Raw genomic sequence first — 21,980 nt, forward strand, 5'->3', positions numbered from 1 at the left:
TACTTATCGAAACAGATGTAGAACTCTATGTAGAACAAGTCTATGATGATTGTTCCCCCGATGTCGATCTTTTTTGGCCTAAAGACTGTAAACTTCCCTTAAACAAAAAATATCGTGTATACGCGGCCACGGTTTGTCTCAGAATAATGATGGTGTTAATCTACAACTGATAACATGAAAGATAGCAGCACTGAGCACAAAGAAACAGAGGTACCCAGTTTGACCCGCCTACCCGGTTTTACCCTACTTTCCCCTACTTTTAACGAAATTTAAGTGTACGATACTGATCTGAACTCTTGCGAAAAAAAGGTAATAGGTATTTTAAAACATTTTACTGATAATAATAGATGTATGTGTTGTGAATTATAAAACACTTCTTATATAATATTCGAGTCTTGAGGTTCATGTGATTTTTGCAATTTGAGTAATTTAGTTTGAAATCAGTTGCAGTTTTTAAGCAAATAGAACACAGACTTGAACATTGGATCGGAAACGTTGGTGAAACGAAATTTTGATTAATTCTAATTATTGTGCATATATATTTTAATTATTTGCAATAATTTACCGTAATATTGGAGAAGTCACTATGATTTTGTAAATTTTAACTTGTATTTGGTTAGATGTTATTATGTTTCAATATTATTAAAATAGGTGAAATTTACAAACATTGTCTTTTTGATCATAATATATGTTCTAAATTTATCAGAAAACAATCACCATACATTATATCAGAAATATTTATTGCATGTCTCTTTCAGCTACGAAAATGATAATAATTATGGACATGGTTTTATGTTGTGCTTTGATTAGATTATTCAAGGAGACAAAAGGAGAAATCTCGGACTCCTTCATAACTACATTTATAAAAATAAACAATGTAGAAATTATAAAAAAAATTGAATAATATGTACTTGATTTTGATAAGATATATTTTTCTAAGCTTTTATGTTTAATTTGCAGTTATATTCTACCTACTTAGAACAAGTTAGAACTTGATCCGTTCACTCGTTATCGAGATCTCAACATCTTGAGTACTCGCAACCCGTCGCGTCGCGTAAATGAGCCACGGTCGGTCTCGCTCCGCGTGTACTTGGCGCGAGACACTACCGTGTCCCTTGATAACCATTTTCAACAAGACAAGTATTATAAACGTGAAACAAAAATTATTCAATAATTTTTTCAAGTTTTGCTTACATACAACTCGCTAAATAAGTATAGTCATACAATCCTGTTCACCTCAGTCCTATTACTCGTATCCGAGTGTAGTGACTTCTCTTCATATACATGTGTTGCGCACCTGGATTATACACATTGTATATGGGACCTACAGTTTAACGCCGATTCCGAGCGGCTATATTTTTTTAGAAAAGTTCTCGTGGCAAAACATACTCTCGGTGGTTTGCCATTGCCTTCCGAGAGAAGAACGAGCGAATAAAATTTTCTAGCTCTACCGGGACCTTTGGCTCAATAGACCAGTGCGCTGTCTACCAGGCCACGCTCGTCCTCTAATCCTGTTATTACAGCATTAATTAAACATCTGCAAACACATTGCGATTATCTGTAACGACCTTTATAACATTAAAACTCTACAACATATGTTAAGGTCAAAGTCACTGAAAGTGAGTCAGTTAATCTAAAAATTTATCGCAACAGTGAGCATTATTTTATTTGATAACGAGAGGTGGACCAGTTTTTTGGCGCGCGATCGTATCATGCGTCGCGTTCGTTGCTCGCTACATAATTCGACTCTCGTTATATGAGATGTTGCTTACTTGTTGCTAAGAGATTTAACAACTGAAACTGCGTTCGGCGAGCGCGTTATCATTGCTATTGCTTCGTTCTATTCTTGTTTTACATTTAATGATCGATGAAGATAGAGTGACGCAATAACGCTAACAGCAAGCTTCCCAACAACGCCCTAAGCCATTTTACATACCTACCGAGTCCAGATTATCCTTTCTCATGAGCTCATTTGCTTGTCAGATCTTTTAATTAATTACTTAATAACTATTGCGAATTTTACACAAAATAGTAATATAACTTTTCTTTTCAATTTGACTCAATCTACTTTCACTTCTCGATTGATCAGTGACTTGTCGGACACCCGTATATTATATGCATTCATAAATTTTGCATTATCGAATAGATATAATTAAGTAGCATGCTTAAATAATTTTTTAGCTATTTCTTTTAAATCTTTTCTCGCAATTTTCCCTGAACCTGTATATGGAAAAGCATCCAGAAATATCACTCCTGCACGTAGTTTGAAGTGATCCATCATGTTCTCCGCTACAAAGTCTATCAATTCCTGTTCCGTTACCTGTACAAAGAAAATTATAGCAATGCAGAAACATTCTTATACATTAACAATATTTCTTATTTTGTATTAAAAAGTAATGTATGAATCATTCGTATAATCCGATAATGTACTTTATTTATTATGAAATAAAGAAATAGACATTTAGATATTGCTTGTAAGTAAAATATTACAAAATCTTTTATAATAACAATTTATTAAGAACTTTATTATGAAATTTTTAAAACTAACTCAATGTCAATCTTATATCAAACCATGCTTTATCTTACAGAGTTCCAGTTAAAAAACGTTAACTAAGGCAATATATTTTTATCTAGAAGTTTCATTCTTTTCGCGATTCCTTCATGATAGAATCAAATCTTTACTCATTTAAACAGATTTATTCATCGGGATCTGATTTTGATCGCATTAACATCTTTATTTTTATGAGCTTGATTCTCTATTTATTAGATATCTATTAAAAATTTTAAGAAAATATTCTACGAAATAAATCGGTTTATTCTGTTGGTATTTGATTTTATTTTATAAATCTTTGTTTTATGATATTTTATCACGCTAACAACAAAAATTGTACCTTGACATTCGGCCTCTTGGTGACAAAAGCAAGAGGGTGCTCATCGTCTAACTCATGAGGTACTCCTATTACTGCTACTTCTAGCACTGCTGGATGCAACATTAACACATCTTCGATTTCTCCAGGTGGAATCTGATAGCCTCTATATTTTATGAGTTCTTTTAGTCTGTCAACAATGAACAATTCCCCATCATTGTCGAAATAACCAATATCACCGGAGTGTAGCCATCCTAAAAAAGGTGCAAATTTATTTTTGTGATATATTAGATTTTCACGCCATTATTAGATATGTTCGTTAAGACATAGTGGTATATAATTTATTTACTTTACATGCATTAGTCATAAATAACTTTTAAATATATATATTATTACGTAATTATTATTATAGATAGAAACTCTTTACCTTCCTCATCAATCGTACTTTTCGTCGCCTCAGGATTTCTATAATAACCAGTCATTATGTTTGAAGATTTTATCCATAATTCTCCCGACTGATTCGGACCAAGTACTTTTCCGTTTTCTGGGTCCACGATTTTTATTTGTACATTCTTAGCAACTGTTCCACAAGATCCATTCTTGTGGTTCGGTAGTTGCATTGTTGTGAGACCGGTTTCCGTCATTCCTAAAAATATAAGAAATATAATCAAACTTTCATAACACACACGCATTAATATATATAAATATGTTATCGCATTATAGCAAAATTTACCGTAACATTGTAATATCTGGACGTGTGGCAAAATACGTTTCAATTCTTCCTTCACTTTTGACTTAGTTGTTGCACCACCATATACAATTGTTTCCAAAGATAACAAAGAATATTTCTTTACGTAGCCCGCTTTGAGAAACCGATTGAGCATGCTAGAGCTCAAGAAAACAAGTCCTGCCTAGATAATAAAATAATTTACTATTGGATTTCGTCATATTATGCGCAATATCCAAACATGAAACCAATTATAAAATTTACAATTTATAATATAAACATGGATACCTACATCATGAAACACGATTATATATATGTATCATAATTACATTTTTCATATATCTTGACTGTAAAATATTATCATGTAATTCGCTATTAATTTATCAAAATGTAATTTGTTATCCCAAATATATGTCACGTATGAATAGATAAAGAACTGATCGCATTATTCTATTAGTAATAGTTATTTGTGTAACAAGTGCTGTAAGATGAAAATTCACGGGTGCGGAGTTGACGCACGAGCCGAAGGCGAGTGCGGTCACCGCACCCGGAAATTTTCATCTTTACGCACGGCTTGCACACCCTATTTTATGTTGCAAGTGCGTGGAAAGTGGTCTATCACGCACGCGTAGCGTGCGTAATGGGCCACTTTCCATGCACGTGTTACATAATAAAAATTATCGCGACAATTAGCTCAAATAAAAAACATTATAGTATGCTTAAAGCAAGACCAAATCACTTCACACATTCTTCACAATTCATTTCAACTTCATCATAAAGTTCACGAGAGGGTAAAAACTAAAAATTATCGTGATTACTTATTCATAATAAGAAGTAAGATAAAGGTACCAATACTCGGACACTTAAGCGTAGGAAATGTACCAATACCTGGACACGTACCTGTGTCTGGATACCTTTAAGAAAATATATATTTATGGAAATAAACGTTTGGATATTATAACTGAAGTTTCAAACTACACGAAAAAATACTTTTATCTTTGATTTTAATTCGCGTTATACTTATAAATAATAAAGGTGTCCGGATATAGGTACATGTCCGGGTATTGGTACCTTTACCTTTCGACGTAATTATATCAACGTGACATTTTAGTCATCATTATTTTTGCAATAACAAATCTTGAAAATTAAAATTATTTCGCTTAAATTATTTAAACAAGCATTTAACATAATATTACTTTGTATTTCTCTATCAGTTGACAAGTCATCTCTTCGTCAAATTCTGGATAGAGGATCACTTTGGAACTATTCACGATCGCATTGAAGTTCAGCATTATCCCACTCAGCCAATAAAGAGAAGAAAACCAAAGTGATGGCGCGTTATTTATCTTTAAATCTTTTTGCTGGCTTAAAATTAGTATGTAGTAGTTGGACAGTTCGACACCTTTCGGCAGTCCCGTAGTACCCGACGAGTGCGAGATGCACGCCGTCTTCTGGATGTCGTCGAGCTCAACATAACGGAAATTTGAGACTTCCGCATCATTGCAATTGTTCAAAATATCAGAGAACGAAATTGCATCAACATGCTTGCCGAAAATCACCACCGTGGGATTAAAATTTTTTTTTTTTATCGCGCTCAAGACGACGTCCACGGATTTCTCATTGCAGAAGATCATCTTCGGCGTGGTCAGTTCCAAAACGTGCATTGCAGTTTCTGATTACGAATAACTCGTAAGTATTATAAAAATAAATGTTATGCTTAATATTATTGTTCATTTAAACAATAAAAAAATTTATTTAATTAATATCTAAAAGATAAATTTGTAATTGTATTTGAACGCATTATCGAAAATGCATTATTTCTAATCCGTTAAGTTAATTAAATAAAAAATGCAGAATTATTACTATTTGATAATCGAGGAAGAACTTACGCAAGTTCATGTTTTCGTACCACGGGTTGAAAATCGCATTGATATAAGCTGCCGAAAGACAAGGCACGATGGAATTGAGATGATTATTCGTGCACAAGCTGATGACGTCATCGGATTTGATTCCTTGTTTTTGCAGCCATAAGGCGCATCTCACAACTTTATCTTGCAGCTGTGCGTATGTTACCGTTTTTTCGGTGCGTGCATCCAGCTGAACACAAAATTATCTTATCAAGAGTATTACATAAATATAAGGAAGTTATATTGCAGAGTCATTAGCTCACGATTAAAATAACAATCCATCATTCCGGAACATCTATTTCTTACCAATACTAAAACAAACTTAAATTTAACATTGAATAATTGCAATAATTTCTGCTTAATTTTTAAAAAATTTTATCTAAATCTATTTTTGAGTCTTTCAGATATATTTTTAGAATTATCTATTAAATTGTATTATGCAAAATGTGGTAAAATAATTTTAAGATATTTATTTCTTCTATCTCATTACTTCTTATGATAAAATTTAAAATAAGAGAATTTTATCTTCGATAATGTTAAAATAAGAATTTTTGTTTAGAATGCTGTTTTTAGCGTTAGGATTAATTCCGCAATTATTTCAAATCTACAATTTAAATTTTCTTTTTACACGTCTCTTTTTATGTCTCTGTGATCATAAACTTTTTGCTCTCTATTTGTTACATTGCTAACATATAACATTGCTAACAAAATTCTTTGATAATAAGCTGTTTTTTGTGGAAAAGCATTATAACATATGTAAAAAACGCATATTATTATCGCTATAAAACATAAAACCTATTTTGTTAAATGTTTTCCAATATTCTGCTCTATATATATTTGATATTGAAATATGTATTTCTTCTACTATACACATGCCTTCTCTTTCAACATTGTTCATCTTACGTCTTTGATAAAACAATTTTATGTAATTCAACATGTATTATATAAACAATTTCGAAAAGCAATCGAAATAGATTCTACCTTCAACATTATTAATATCAGTTTTTAAGTTTTAGAATATGTTTTTATTGAATCTTCTTTCTTATTTAGTCAAATATTTATAAGCTTTAAATATTTATGTCCGTTTTTTTTATTTTAAATGTTTTGATGTCATATGTAATCGTCGACTCACGTATGCGATATTATTCCCATGATTTCTTATATTAGTCCATAACATTTCTCCAACACATTTGTAGTTATTCGATTTACGGTCCGCTTTACCCTTGTAAATGCCATTTTCCACTGTAAAATTCTGTAAACGACATATTGTATACTAAACTGTTTTAATTGTTTATTGTCCTTAATGTTTTTACGCCAAATGTCTTTTACGTCAATCATACATTCATAGTTTTTTTCTTTAGACGTAACATGGAAAGATCACATAAATAAATCATTATTTGGCTGATTTTGGACCTACCTTCGAGACATGTTCAACCATTTTGTTAGAAATATCTAGGTCTGTCATCGTAACATAAGATTCTGAATGCGATTCAACGCAAGGTTACTCTATAATATTGCATCATAATACATTTTATAGCTGTTTTAAATTGAGTGAAACTGAAATTGACTATCAAAGTATATGTTTATATATCAATGTGTTGAACAAATATAATATATACAATATATGTATAATTTAAGTGTAAATATATATACAGGGTATTTAAAAAAAAATGTTACATATTTTTAGAGCAGGTAGTATTTATCAAAATAAAAAGAAAATGTCCAGTGAACATGAGTCTTAAATTAAATACCTGTTAAAATGTGGGCCAGTCTTTAACGTATATTATAGAATGTGTGACAATGAATAGAAACTTAACTACTTATAGAATGAGTCTCACTTTAATTACTTAAAAAAAAAAATTACGTTTAGTGGACCACCTAGTGAGTCTGAAACATTCGTACGAGTTCTGACTTGCTCGGTATTTGGCAATATATTGATCTTATTTAACGGCTCTAGGCCCTTGAGTCTCTTTCACCTACTTTCTTTTTGAAGAGAAAGAAGCCGGACAGACAGGCTTGCCAGTTTTACGGTTACGAATAGATATATTTTGATTCGGACGCTGTAAACCCAGCACGTATGCACATGGAGAATTAAAAATATGATACTTAAAAATATATTAACCAAATGAGAATTTTAAATCGCCAGTGTATATTGAAAAAATCATCGTAAGTGTCGTTTACTCGACCCAACTGGCCAAATTTATTTCAAAAAAACGCTACGTTTTGACCGTGATTTCGGTTCTTTTCAAGCATATGGATACAAATTAATTTATTAGTTCAGCATAATGCCCAAACTACGCCACATCTAAAAAATAATTTGTGCGTTGATATCCAAAGAATTAAAATATATGTATGTATGTTGGAACGACATATTCGTTAGTCGTTCGATTGTCGAAGGACTCGTCAAAGCTGTGGCATTGTTCGACTGATAATGATTATCTGATAATGATTATCAGTCGAACAATGCCACAGCTTTGACGAGTCCTTCGACAATCGAACGACTAACGAATATGTCGTTCCAACATACATACGTATATTTTAATTCTTTGGATATCAACGCACAAATAATTTTTTAGATGTGGCGTACTTTGGGCATTATGCTGAACTAATAAATAATTTGTATCTATACGCTTGAAAAGGACCGAAATTACGGTCAAAACGTAGCGTTTTTTTAAAATAAATTTGGCCAGTTGGGTCGAGTAAACGATACTTACACTGATTTTTTTAAAGATATATAATAATTTTTTATACAAAACTGTTTTATCTGCAGATTATTTCATTAATTGGATTTTATTAAGCTATTAAAACAATGACATTTTTTACGGTTTTGCTACATAATTTTTTATCTTTGTTAATTAAATTATGTAGATGCTAATTTAATCGTGTGAGTTTATGTAAATGTACATCACACACTTGTAACAAAACACAGAATAAACACAACAAAATACTTTTAATAACAGCAGTTGATCTTCAGAGCGACTGCAAGTTGTTTGAAATCGAGAATTGAATTATTTTTAAAATATAAAATAGAATTAAATTCAGATACACACACACACATACACACGTAAATGCATACATATTTAAATAAACAATAAAAAGTTAACGTTTTAATATCTTTATTTATTCTACCTGCCAATTATGTATATATCTATGAATGAAAAGATGAATACTTGAAGTTCTGAAGATATTCGGCAAAATTCAGTATGTTACTGTAAATAAAGATAAAAAATAATACAGGAGGCACAACTAAGTACAATACCTTTATTGTAACAAAGAAAATTTTGTATTTGATGGAGGACTTCCTTATTACACAAAAATTATCCTTTTTGAAGTATATTCAGCAGACAAGCTAATAACGATAAACTTATAATCGCTGTTAGCAGTAGACTGCGAGCATTTACTGACTATTCGTCGCGTATGTATATTTATACTATCCCTTCCTCACAATTTAAAGAGCTTCCAATAGTAAAGCATAAAATTTGCAGTGTCATTATTGTGATTACATCAATTAATCTTAATATTTCTTATGTATTCAGAATTTTCTAATATTTATCTAAGGAAAACATTTTTAAGCTAAATAACTGGTAGTGTCTAGTTTTAGTTCTATATTATTTGGTATATCTTTTTTCTTAGAATTTAATGCAACTTGATTTATATTATTATATTATTTATTATTTAATAAATTATTATAATATTTAATTTATATATATTTTTTAACAAATACTGAAATTAATATTTCATTTATGTCCGTTAAAAGCATATAAATTGCAATCTGGCTTGCAACTCTGATAGGTCGTATGCAAGTGATAAGAAAATTGCGTGTCACTCAAACATATTACATAACTATATTTAGGAAAAGAAAAATGAAAATTATAAAGAAAGTTGATTAATACTTGATTTTAGATTTTAAGATATATTTTACTGGGACCTTATATTCAGCAACTCAAAATTTTATTATTTATTTTTTAATATTATTTTTAACAAGACAAGTATTATTGATATAAAACATAAACTTTTACTAAATAACTACATATTTTCAACATTTGTTTACAATTTGCTAAATAAATAGTCATGCAATCCTGCTATTAAAACATTAAACAAACATCTGCAAACAGATTTTAATTACCTGTAAAAATCTCCACATTAAAAATAACTATATTGCTATTATTTCTAAAACTTATTTTGAAGATTAGATTCATTCTAATTCTAAGAAAGTTATGTATCTCTATCATCCATAGTCTTATTGATAGTTCTTTTATAAGATTGAAAAATGTTTATCTGCTCTGTTCATAATATCTATTTGGAAAAAACATACATGACTATACATATATATATATATAATATATATATATATATATATATATATATATATAAAGCAAAATTTGTTTTATTGAATAAATGTAATTAATTAGTGTGCTTAAATAATTTTTTAGCCATTTCTTTTAAATCTATTCTCGCAATTTTTCCTGAACCTATATACGGAAAACCATCCAGAAATATCACTCCAGCACGAAGTTTGTAGTGATCCATCATATTTTTTGCCACGAAGTCTATTAATTCTTGCTCTGTCTCCTGAAACGAAATTCAATCATTGCAACACCAGAGAACATTTTAACATAAAAAATAAATATTTTCTACTCTGCAAAACGAGATATATATAAATATATTGTACTTTGCTGAAATATAAAATTAACATTTAACTTCATTTATATAAAGCAAAAAAAACAAAAACTTACATGTTTGGTATTATGATTAAAATGTGGAAAAATCTTGATAATATATTTAAAAGAATATAAGAAATGTTATTATACTGAATTTTTTTCAAAGCTAGAATGTCGGTCAAATACTGTTGTACGATTACAATTAAAAGCGCTGACAAAAATCAATATTTGCATTCTTATCTCTGTATTCTTTTCTTTCTTAACCGCGATTACATCACAGTTTTAAAATCTGTCTTGTTAAACTGATACAGACATCTTTGCTCTTATCTGAATTAGCTTGCAAATTTTCCTGTTTGCTTTTTTAATGATTTTAATTTTCTAACAACGATTCTTATGAATATAATTCTCTTCACTAGATTTTTAAGAGAGACTATCCCCCGAAATACACAAAACCGATTTGCAATTATTCTATTTGCTAACTGATAAATTTTATTTTGTAAACTCTCATTCTCTAACTTTATTCTCTAATATTCTAACAAACATTATACCTTGGTACCAGGCTTTTTGGTGACATAAGCAAGAGGATGTTCATCGTCTATTGCACGAGGTACCGTTATTACTGCAACTTCTAACACTGCTGAATGCGTTATTAACACACCTTCGATTTCTCCGGGTGAAATCTGATAGCCTATATATTTTATAAGCTCTTTTATCCTGTCAATAATAAATAATTCCCCATCTTCGTCAAAATAACCGATATCACCCGAGTGCAACCATCCTGAAAAAGTGTCAAATTTATTTTTGTAACATTAGATTTCTATAATACTGTTAGTTACGTTCTTTTTAATTTATTGGAATACAATTTATTTAGTTTGCAATCAATACGTTAATTAATTAACTCACAATTTATTTTTAATTATATAATTATCAATTATAACAAATATGACCTGTTTACCTTCTTCGTCAATCGTATTTTTCGTCGCTTCGGGATTCCTATAGTAACCGTTCATTATGATTATAGATTTTATCCATATTTCTCCTGACTGATTTCGGTACTTTCCCGCTTTCTGGATACACAATTTTTATTTGCGCATTTTTAAACTACTATTCCGCAAGATCCGTTCTTGTGATTTGGTTGTTGCAATGTTACGAGACCACCAAGTTCTGTCATTTCTAAAAACACCAGGAGTCGGTATAATCAAATTTTTATAGTAAACATTAATATATATTAATGTTTTATAGCATTATAACGATATTTATCATAACCTTGCAATATCTGACTGTGCGGTAAAGTACGTTTCAGTTCTTTTTGCACTTATTTTGGTTTAATTACCGCACACCACCTCCTGATATGACTTTTAAAGATGGTAATAAATATTTCCGTCCTGGCGTATCCCGCTGTGACAAACCGATTCATCATACTCGTGTTAAGGAAGATAACTGCTACCTAGGTTGAAAAATAATTTTCGCTTTTAGATTTCGACACATTATACACATGCAAATGTGATTATGCAATTTAAATAACAAGTAGGTACTGATAGTACAAGTAGGTAGCTAGACTATGCTCTATTGTCTTTATCTATTCCGAGAGAATAGCAATTTGTATTTTTTTTTTTGCAATCAAGATAAATACAATTCCATGCACACACGCATAAATGTACGTCTACAGACGGCCAGCAAATTTTGACAAAAAATTAATAGCATTGTTATATAATAACAAGAAGTTATTACTCGGAAATTATTACGGTAAATTAAAAATATTACAATTTGTTCGAAGGAAGTTAACTTAATTGCACCATAGAATTCGCGAGAAAGCAGAAACTAAATCATTGATACTATAAGAGTTATCTCCTATTATACAGCAAGAAGTCAGTGCATCAGCGGGCAAATATATTTCAGTCATCATTGTCTTTTAAATAAAAAAAATTAAGAATCTGTTTTAACTATTCAATAAATAAAATTTTTCATAATAAGAAAAATAAAATTTCTCTTAAAATAATATTACTTCAAATTTCTCAATCAATTGGCAAGTCGTCTCCTCGTCGAATTCCAGATAGATAATCACTGTAGCACCCTGCGTGATTGCTTTCACGTTTAGCATTACTCCACTGATCCAATAAAGAGATGAGAACCAAAGTGTTGATAAGTTAAACATATTAAAGTTATTATCCTCGCTGATGAATAACATAGTGTAGTTAGACAATTCAACGCCTATTGGCATCCCCGTCGTACCCAACGAGTGCATGATACACGCCGTTTGTTTGATGCCGTCGAGCTCGGCGTAACGGAAATTTGCCACTTTGCATCGTGCAATTTTTCAGGATATCGGAGAACGAAGTCGCGCTGACATGCTTGCCGAAAACCACTATCGTATTATAGGACTGCAATTCTTCTCTTTCATCCCCTTCAAAACGACATCCACGGATTTCTCTGCAGAAAATCACGTTCGGCGTGGTCAGTTGCAAAACGTGCAGCGCCGTTGCTGATGACAAATACATCATAATTAGTAAAGAAATAAATACTACGCTAAATATTATTATACAGTCAAATAATAAAAAATTATATCTAATTAACCGCAAGATAGACAAAATTGTATTCGCGCGCATTATTGTCGAAAATGCATTATATCTAATTTACTAATCTAATCGAATGCAATATTTAATGTAAAAGTCAACACTAATGTGATATACTCCCTATATAATACGTATAGAATGCAATGGTGTACTTATCGAAACATATGTGGAACTCTATGTAGAACAAGTCTGTGACGATTGTTGCCCCGATGTCGATCTCTTTGGCCTAAAAACTTTGAACTTCTCTCAAACAAAAAAGATCGTGTATACGCGGGCACGGTTTGTCTCAGAATAATGATGGTGTGAATCTACAACTGATAACATGAAAGATAGCAGCATTTAGCACAAAGAAACAGAAATACCCAGTTTGATCCGCCTACCCGGTTTTACCTTACTTTTTTCCCCTACTTTTAACGAAATTTAAGTGTACGTAGAATACCAATCTGAACTCTTGCGAATAAAATGTAAGGTATTTTAAAACATTTTATTGATAATAATAGATGTATGTGTTGTGAATTATAAAACATTTCTCATATAATACTTGAGTCTTGAGGTTCATGTGATTTTTGCAATTTGAGTAATTTAGTTTAAACTCAGTTGCAGTTTTTAAGCAAATAAAACACAGACTTGAACATTGGATCGGAAACGTTGGTGAAACGAAATTTTGATTAATTCTAATTATTTTGCATAAGTATTTTTATTATTTGCAATAATTTACCGTAATATTGGAAAATTCACTATGGTTTTGTAAATTTTAGCTTGTATTTTTGGTTAGATGTTATTATGTTTCAATAATATTAAAGTAGGTGAAATTTACAAACATTGTCTTTTTGATCATAATATATGTTCTAAATTTATCAGAAAACAATCACTATACATTATATCAGAAATATTTATTGTATGTCTCTTTCAGCTACGAGGATGATAATAATTATGGATATGGTTTTCTGTTGCCCATTGATTCGATTATTCAAGAAGACGAAAGGAGAAATCTAGGACTCCCTCATAACTACATTTATGAAAATAAAAAATGTAGAAATTATAAAAAAAATTGATTAATATGTACTTGATTTTGATAATAAGATATGTCTTTTAAGCTTTTATGTTTATTTTGCAGTTATATTCTATAGCCATTTTTAACAAGACAAGTATTATAAACGTGAAACAAAAATTATTCAATAATTTTTTCAAGTTTTGCTTACATACAATTCGCTAAATAAGTAGTCATACAATCCTGTTATTACAGCATTAATTAAACATCAGCAAACACATTGCATTGCGATTATCTGTAACAACTTTTACAACATTAAAACTCTACAACATATGTTAAGGTCAAAGTCACTGGAGGTGAGTCAGTTAATCTAAAAATTTATCGCAACAGTGAGCATTATTTGATAACGAGAGGTGGACCAGTTTCTGGCGCGCGATCGTATCATGCGTCGCGTTCGTCGCTCGCTACACAATTTACTCTCGCTATCAGATGATGCTCACTTGTTGCTAAGAGATTTAACAACCGAAGCTGCGTTCGGGGGGAGCGCGTTATCATTGCTATTGCGTCATTCTATCCTTGTTTTACATTTAATGATCGATGGAGATGAAATGACGCAATAACGCTAACAACAAGCTTCCCAAAAACGCCCTCAGCCATTTTACATACCTACCGAGTCCAGATTATCGTTTCTCATGCGCTCATTCGCTTGTCAGATTTTTTTATTAATTATTCAATAACTATTGAAAATTTTACAAAATAGTTATATAACTTTTCTTTTCAATTTGACTCAATCTACCTTCACTTTTCGATTGGTCAGTGACTTGTCGGACACCCGTATATTATATGCATTCATAAATTTTGCATTATCGAATAAATATAATTAAGTAGTATGCTTAAATAATTTTTTAGCTATTTCTTTTAAATCTTTTCTCGCAATTTTCCCTGAACCTGTATATGGAAAACCATCCAGAAATATCACTCCTGCACGTAGTTTGAAATGATCTATCATGTTCTTCGCTACAAAGTCTATCAATTCCTGTTCCGTCACCTGTACAAAGAAAATTATAGCAATGCAGAAACATTCTTATACATTAAAAATATTTCTTATTTTGTATTAAAAAATAATGTATATATGAATAGTCGTATAATCCAATAATGTATAATTTTATTTATTATAAATAAAGAAATAGACATTTAGATATTGCTTGTAAATAAAATATTACAAAATCTTTTACAATAACAATTTATTAAGAACTTTATTATGAAATTTTTGAAACTAACTCAATGTCAATCTTATATCAAATCATGCTTTATCTTACAGAATTCCAGTTAAAAGCGTTAACTAAGACAATATATTTTTATCTAGAAGTTTCATTCTTTTCGCGATTCCTTCATGATTGAATATCAAATCTTTACTCATTTAAACAGATTTATTCATCGGGCTCTGATTTTGATCGCATTAACGTCTTTATTTTTTATGAGCTCGATTCTCTATCTATTAGATATTTATTAGAAATTTTAAAAAAATATTTTACGGAATAAATCGGTTTATTCTGTTGGTATTTGATTTTATAAATCTTTGTTCTATGATCTTATCATGCTAACAACAATTGTACCTTGACATTAGGCCTCTTGGTGACAAAAGCAAGAGGGTGCTCATCGTCTAACTCATGAGGTACTCCTATTACTGCTACTTCTAGCACTGCTGAATGCGACATTAACACATCTTCGATTTCTCCGGGTGAAATCTGATAGCCTCTATATTTTATGAGTTCCTTTATTCTGTCAACAATGAACAATTCCCCGTCGTCGTCAAAATAACCGATATCACCAGAGTGTAGCCAACCTGAAAGAATTCCAAATTTATATTTGCGATATTAGATTTTTACGATATATTATTAAAAATGTTCATTTAGATTGAATAGAATATAATTTACTTTGCATGCATTAAGTCGTAACAGACTTTTAAATATTATATTATTATATAATTATTATTATAGATAGAAACTCTTTACCTTCTTCATCAACCGTACTTTTCGTCGCCTCAGGATTTCTATAATAACCAGTCATTATGTTTGAAGATTTTATCCATATTTCTCCCGACTGATTCGGACCAAGTACTTTTCCGTTTTCTGGGTCCACAATTTTTATTTGTACATTCTTAGCAACTGTTCCACAAGATCCATTCTTGTGGTTCGGTAGTTGCATTGTTATGAGACCGGTTTCCGTCATTGCTAAAAACACAAGGAATGTAATTGAAATTTTATAACACTCATTAATGTATGTTAATATTTTATCGCATTATAATGATATTTACCGTAAACTTGTAATATCTGGACATGTGGCAAAATACGCCTCAATTCTTCCTGCACTTTTGACTTAGTTGTTGCACCACCGTATGAAATTGTTTCCAAAGATAACAAAGAATATTTCTTTACGTAGCCCGCTTTGAGAAACCGATTGAGCATGCTAGAGCTCAAGAAAACAAGTCCTGCCTAGACAATAAAATAATTTACCATTGGATTCCGTCATATTATGCGCAATATCCAAACATGAAACCAATTATAAAATTTACAATTTATAATATAAGCACGGATACATCATGAAACACGATTATATGTATCATAATTACATTTTTCATATATCTTGACTGTAAAATATTATCATGTAATTCGTTATTAATTTATCAAAATGTAATTTGTTATCTCAAACATATGTCACGTATGAATGACAAGTTTTGATAAAAAACTGATCGCATTATTCTATTAGTAATAAAAGTTATCGCGACAATTAGCTCAAATAAAAAACATTACAGTATGCTTAAAAGAAGACTAATTCATTTCACATTTTATTGCAACTTCATCATAAAGTTCACGAGAGGGTAAAATTTAAAAATTATTATGATTACTTATTTATAATAGGAAGTACGACGTAATTATATTACCGTGACATTTTAGTCATCATTATTTTTGGAATAACGAATCTTGAAAATTAAAAATATTTTGTTTTAATTATTTGAACAAGCATTTAACATAATATTACTTTGTATTTCTCTATCAGTTGACAAGTCATCTCTTCGTCAAATTCTGGATAGAGAATCACTTTGGAACTATTCACGATCGCACTGAAGTTCATTATTATCCCACTCAGCCAATAAAGAGAAGAAAACCAAAGTGATGGCGCGTAATTCATTTTTAAGTTTTTTTCCTGGCTGAAAATTAGTACGTAGTAGTTGGACAATTCGACACCTTTCGGCAGTCCCGTAGTACCCGACGAGTGCAAGATACACGCCGTCTTCTGGATGTCGTCGAGCTCAACGTAACGGAAATTTGAGACTTCCGCATCATTGCAATTGTTCAAAATATCAGAGAACGAAATTGCATCGACATGCTTGCCGAAAATCACCACCGTGGAAATAATATTTTTTTCTTTCATCGCGCTCAAGACGACATCCACGGATTTCTCATTGCAGAAGATCACCTTCGGCGTGGTCAGTTCCAAAACGTGCATTGCAGTTTCTGATTACGAGAGTAACTCGTAAGTATTATAAAAATAAATGTTATGCTTAATATTATTGTGCATTTAAACAATAAAAAATTTAATTTATATAACATATACAAGATGAATGTAATTGTATTTGAACGCATTATCGGAAATGCATTATTTCTAATCCGTTAAGTTAATTAAATAAAATATGCAGAATTATTACTATTTGATAATCGAGGAAGAACTTACGCAAGTCCATGTTTTCGTACCACGGGTTGGAAATCGCATTAATATAAGCTGCCGAAAGACAAGGCACGATGGAATTGAGATGATTATTCGTGCACAAGCTGATGACGTCACCGGATTTGATTCCTTGTTTTTGCAGCCATAAGGCGCATCTCACAACTTTATCTTGCAGCTGTACGTATGTTACCGTTTTTTCGGTGCGTGCATCCAGCTGAACACAAAATTATCTTATCAAGAGTATTGCATAAATACATATATAAGGAAGTTATATTGCAGAGTCATTAGCTCACGATTAAAATAACAATCCATTATTCCGAAACATTTATTTCTTACCAATACTAAAACAAACTTAAATTTAACACTACATAATTGCAATAATTTCTACTTAATTTTTAAAGAATTTTATCTAAATCAATTTTTGAGTCTTTCAGATTATTATATTTTTAGAATTATCTATTAAATTGTATTATGCAAAATGTGGTAAAATAATTTTAAGATATTTATTTCTTCTATCTCATTACTTTTTATGATAAAATTTAAAATAAGAGAATTTTATCTTCGATAATATTAAAATAAGAGTTCTTTTTTTAGAGTGCTGTTTCTAGCGTTAGGATTAATTCCGTAATTATTTCAAATCTACAATTTAAATTTTCTTTTTACACGTCTCTTTTTATGTCTCTGTGCTCATAAATTTTTTGCTCTCTATTTGCTAACATTGCTAGCATATAACATTGCTAAAAAAAAATCTTTGATAATAAGCTGTATTTTGTAGAAAAGCATTATAACATACGTAAAAAACGCATATTATCATCGCTATAAAACATAAAACCTATTTTTTAAAATGTTTTCCATTATTCTGCTCTATATTTGATATTAAAATATGTATTTCTTCTACTATACACATGCATTCTCTTTCAGCATTGCTTGTTCATCTCATGTCTTTGATAAAACCATAGAGTGCGCGAGTCATATGCTAGCACGTAAGAGGCTGCAACATAGGAATAGAAAAAGAACGCTGCATATAGGCCTCATCTGTCAGACAAAAACAGAAGAAGCCCATATGCAGCTTTCTCTTATTTCTATTCCTATCGTGAAAAGACAGCTTTCTCTTTCTATTCCTATATCGCTTTTTCAGCTCGCTTGCGCACTCTATTCTTATATCTCTATGGATAAAACAATTTTATGTAATTCAGCATGTATTATATAAACAATTTCGAAGAGCAATCGCAATAGGTTCTACTTTCAACATCGTTAATATATTAGTTATTAAATTTTAGAATATGTTTTTATTGAATCTTCTTTCTTATTAAATCGAATTTTTATAAGCTTCAAATATGTATGTCGGTTTTTTTTTAATCTTAAATGTTTTGATGTTATATGTAATCGTCGACTCACGTATGCGATATTATTCCCATGATTTCTTATGTTAGTCCATAACATTTCTCCAATACTTTTGTAGTTATTCGATTTACTGTCCGCTTTACCCTTGTAAACGCCATTTTCCACGGTAAAATTCTGTAATCGACATATTGTATATCAAACTGTTTTAATTGTTTATTGTCCTTAATGTCTTTACGCTATATGTCTTTTACGTCAATCATGCATTCATAGTTGTGTTCTTTAAACGTAACATGGAAAGATCACATAAATAGATCATTATTTGGCTGATTTTGAACCTACCTTCGAGACATGTTCAACCATTTTGTTAGAAATATCTAGGTCTGCCATCGTAATATAAGATTCTGAATGCGATCCAACACAAAGTCACTCTACAATATTGCATCATAAATACATTTTATAGTTGTTCTAAAATTGAGTGAAACTGAAATTGACTAGCAAAATATATGTTTATATATCAATGTGTTGAACAAATATAATATATATAATACATGTATAATTTAAATGTAAATGTATACAAAGTATTTTAAAAAAATGTTACATATTTTTAGAGCAGGTAGTATTCATCAAAATAAAAAAGAAAATGTCCAGTGAACATAAGTCTTAAATTAAATACCTATTAAGATATGGGCCAGTCTTTATCGAATGTTATAGAATGTGTGACAATGAATAGAAACTTAACTACTTACAGAATGAGTCTCACTTTAATTACTTACAGAAAAAAGTCGCGTTTAGTGAACTTAGTGGGTCTGAGACGCTCGTATGAGATCTGACTTGCTCGGCATTCGGCAATATATTGATCTTATTTAACGGCTCTGGGCCCTTGAGTCCCGTCTTTTTTTTAAAAAAGAAAGAAGCCAAACAGGCAGGCTTGCCAGTTTTACGGTAACGAGTAGATATTATTTGGTTCGGACACTGTAGACTCACATACTGCACATGGAGGATTAAAAATATAATAATTAAAAATATATAATAATTTTTTATACAATAACTGTCTTATCTGCAGATTATTTCATTAATTGAATTTTATTAAGCTATTAAAACAATGACATCTTTTACGGTTTTGCTGCATAATTTTCTATCTTTGTTAATTAAGTTATGTAGATGCTGATTTAATCGTGAAAGTTTATGTAAATGTACATCACACACTTGAAACAAATCACAGAACAAACACACACAACGAAATACTTTTAATAACAGTTGATCTTCAGAGCGACTGCAAGTTGTTTGAAATCGAGAATTGAATTATTTTTAAAATATAAAATAGAGTTAAATTCAGATACACACACACACACACACACACACATATACATATATATTTAAATAAACAATAAAAAGTTAACGTTTCAATATTTTTATTTATTCTACCTGCCAATTATGTATAATATATCTGAATGAAAGGATGAATACTTGAATTTCTGAAGATATTCGGCAAAATTCAGTATGTTACTATAAATAGATAAAAAATAATACAGATGGCACAACTAAGTACAATACCTTTATTGCAACAAAGAAAATTTTATACTTGATGGAATTTTGTACTTTTTTATTACACAAAAATTATCCTTTTTGAAGAATATTCGGCAGACAAGCTAATAAGAGTAAATTTATAAGCGCTGTCAGCAGTAGACTGCGAGCATTTACTGACTATACATCGCGTACGTATCTTTATGCTATCCCTTCCTCACAAATTAAAGAGCTTCAGCCAATCGTAAATCATAAAATTTGCTGTGTCATTATTGTGATTACATCAGTTAGTCTTAATATTTCTTTTTCAGTGTTTTCTAATATTTATTTAAGGAAAAATATTTTTAAACTAGATAACTGGTAGTGTCTATTTTGTTCTATATTATTTGGTATATCATTTTTCTTAGAATTGAATGCAACTTGATTTATATTATTTATTATTTAATAAAATATTGTAATATATTTAATTTATATATATATTTTTTTTAACAAATACTGAAATTAATATTTTATTTATGTCCGTTAAAAGCATATAAATTGCAATCTTGCTTACAACTCTGATAGATCGTATGCAAGTGATAAGAAAATTGCCACTCAAACATATTACATAACTACATTACATTACTATATTTAGAAAGATAAAAATGGAAATTATAAAGAAAGTTGATTAATAGTTACTTGATTTTAGTAAAATATATTTTACTGGGTCTTTATATTCAGCAACTCAAAATTTGATTATTTTTTTTTTTTTTTATGTATATTGTTATATATATTTTATTGTATATATTATTGTATATATATATTGCTTCCTCATAGAGGAAGCTTTGTGATGGTGAAAAAAATTTTTTTCGAGATTTTGATGGAAATGGGTTTAGAATATAAGTAGAAAGGGCCACAACGCGAATCACGGTGCGTTCAGATATAAATGTGATTTATTCCTCGATTTACAAAAATCCAAACGTTTCGGCTCCTGTCCGAGCCATCCTCAGTGGTATCTTATAACAAACTTGACAACGTGTAGGTCATAAAGTAATAAATAATATACGGTAGTCGACGATAAATACAAAGGTATATAGTCAGGGATGTCTAAAGTCAAATTTGTACAAATAAATATAAAACGTCGGTCAACAGATAAAAATAAAAATTCAAAAAATATAAATCAGCGGTAATAAATATATAAAATTGTAAAAAAAATTGAGAACTTGTGGAAAAGCAAAGCGTCATGAACATGGTTTACAGTTTATCCAAGATAGAAACATATGCATGATGCAAAAACTCTGTATCGGCCTGAGAGTTCAAACCGTTCTTTTGCAATTTAATATACAGCATCTCTGATACCAATCGCTTCGATAAAAACCTTTCCTTATCCAGAATTTTGACGTTATCCCAGTCAAAATCGTGATTAAAATCTAATCTATGTTCGGTAATGACGGATAGATTTGTCGTGTTTCTACGGATATGATTACGGTGTTCAGTAATTCTCGTTTTAAGTTGCCTCAAAGTCTGGCCCACGTAAGTCGCGTCACAATTTTTACATGAAATTCTGTACACGACGTTTTTGTGTGATTGAATAGGACTAACTACTTGAGTAAATTCTGTACACGACGTTTTTGTGTGATTGAGTAGGACTACCTACTTGTTGAAATTTAAGTGTACG

At 30.3% G+C, this 21,980-nt stretch overlaps 3 protein-coding genes and 1 pseudogene across 5 annotated transcripts; all 4 read right to left on the minus strand.

Annotated features, from left to right (window-relative positions):
• Positions 1 to 675: 675 nt before the first annotated feature.
• Positions 676 to 8,894, minus strand: LOC139816179 (luciferin 4-monooxygenase-like). 3 transcript variants are annotated; one of them, XM_071783560.1, is made up of 9 exons: positions 8,761 to 8,889; positions 6,919 to 7,068; positions 6,634 to 6,753; positions 5,484 to 5,691; positions 4,791 to 5,266; positions 3,601 to 3,778; positions 3,295 to 3,513; positions 2,892 to 3,121; positions 676 to 2,320 (listed from the first exon to the last, which is right to left on the minus strand). In XM_071783560.1, the coding sequence occupies exons 2-9, from the start codon at positions 6,964 to 6,966 to the stop codon at positions 2,153 to 2,155; spliced, it is 1,647 nt and encodes a 548-aa protein (XP_071639661.1). In that variant the 5' UTR covers positions 6,967 to 7,068; positions 8,761 to 8,889; the 3' UTR covers positions 676 to 2,152. The 3 variants fall into 3 exon arrangements, with proteins under 3 accessions (XP_071639661.1, XP_071639662.1, XP_071639660.1); XM_071783561.1 differs by having other exon boundaries at positions 6,919 to 7,058; positions 8,761 to 8,888; XM_071783559.1 differs by having other exon boundaries at positions 679 to 2,320; positions 6,919 to 7,007; positions 8,761 to 8,894.
• Positions 8,895 to 9,901: 1,007 nt separating this feature from the next.
• On the minus strand, positions 9,902 to 11,334 carry LOC139816189 (uncharacterized). The gene is made up of 3 exons (XM_071783574.1): positions 11,118 to 11,334; positions 10,711 to 10,940; positions 9,902 to 10,073 (listed from the first exon to the last, which is right to left on the minus strand). The coding sequence occupies exons 1-3, from the start codon at positions 11,170 to 11,172 to the stop codon at positions 9,906 to 9,908; spliced, it is 453 nt and encodes a 150-aa protein (XP_071639675.1). The 5' UTR covers positions 11,173 to 11,334; the 3' UTR covers positions 9,902 to 9,905.
• Positions 11,259 to 13,689, minus strand: LOC139817012 (uncharacterized; annotated as a pseudogene).
• A 136-nt stretch (positions 13,690 to 13,825) lies between these two features.
• On the minus strand, positions 13,826 to 21,006 carry LOC139816178 (uncharacterized). The gene is made up of 10 exons (XM_071783558.1): positions 20,354 to 21,006; positions 19,573 to 19,786; positions 19,139 to 19,227; positions 18,854 to 18,973; positions 17,462 to 17,669; positions 16,769 to 17,244; positions 16,044 to 16,221; positions 15,742 to 15,960; positions 15,343 to 15,572; positions 13,826 to 14,774 (listed from the first exon to the last, which is right to left on the minus strand). Exons 3-10 carry the CDS (start codon positions 19,184 to 19,186, stop codon positions 14,607 to 14,609), a joined length of 1,647 nt encoding a protein of 548 aa, XP_071639659.1. The 5' UTR covers positions 19,187 to 19,227; positions 19,573 to 19,786; positions 20,354 to 21,006; the 3' UTR covers positions 13,826 to 14,606.
• Positions 21,007 to 21,980: the final 974 nt, after the last annotated feature.

Source organism: Temnothorax longispinosus, chromosome 7 (genome assembly GCF_030848805.1).
Source record: "Temnothorax longispinosus isolate EJ_2023e chromosome 7, Tlon_JGU_v1, whole genome shotgun sequence".
Taxonomy (NCBI): Eukaryota; Metazoa; Arthropoda; class Insecta; order Hymenoptera; family Formicidae; genus Temnothorax; species Temnothorax longispinosus.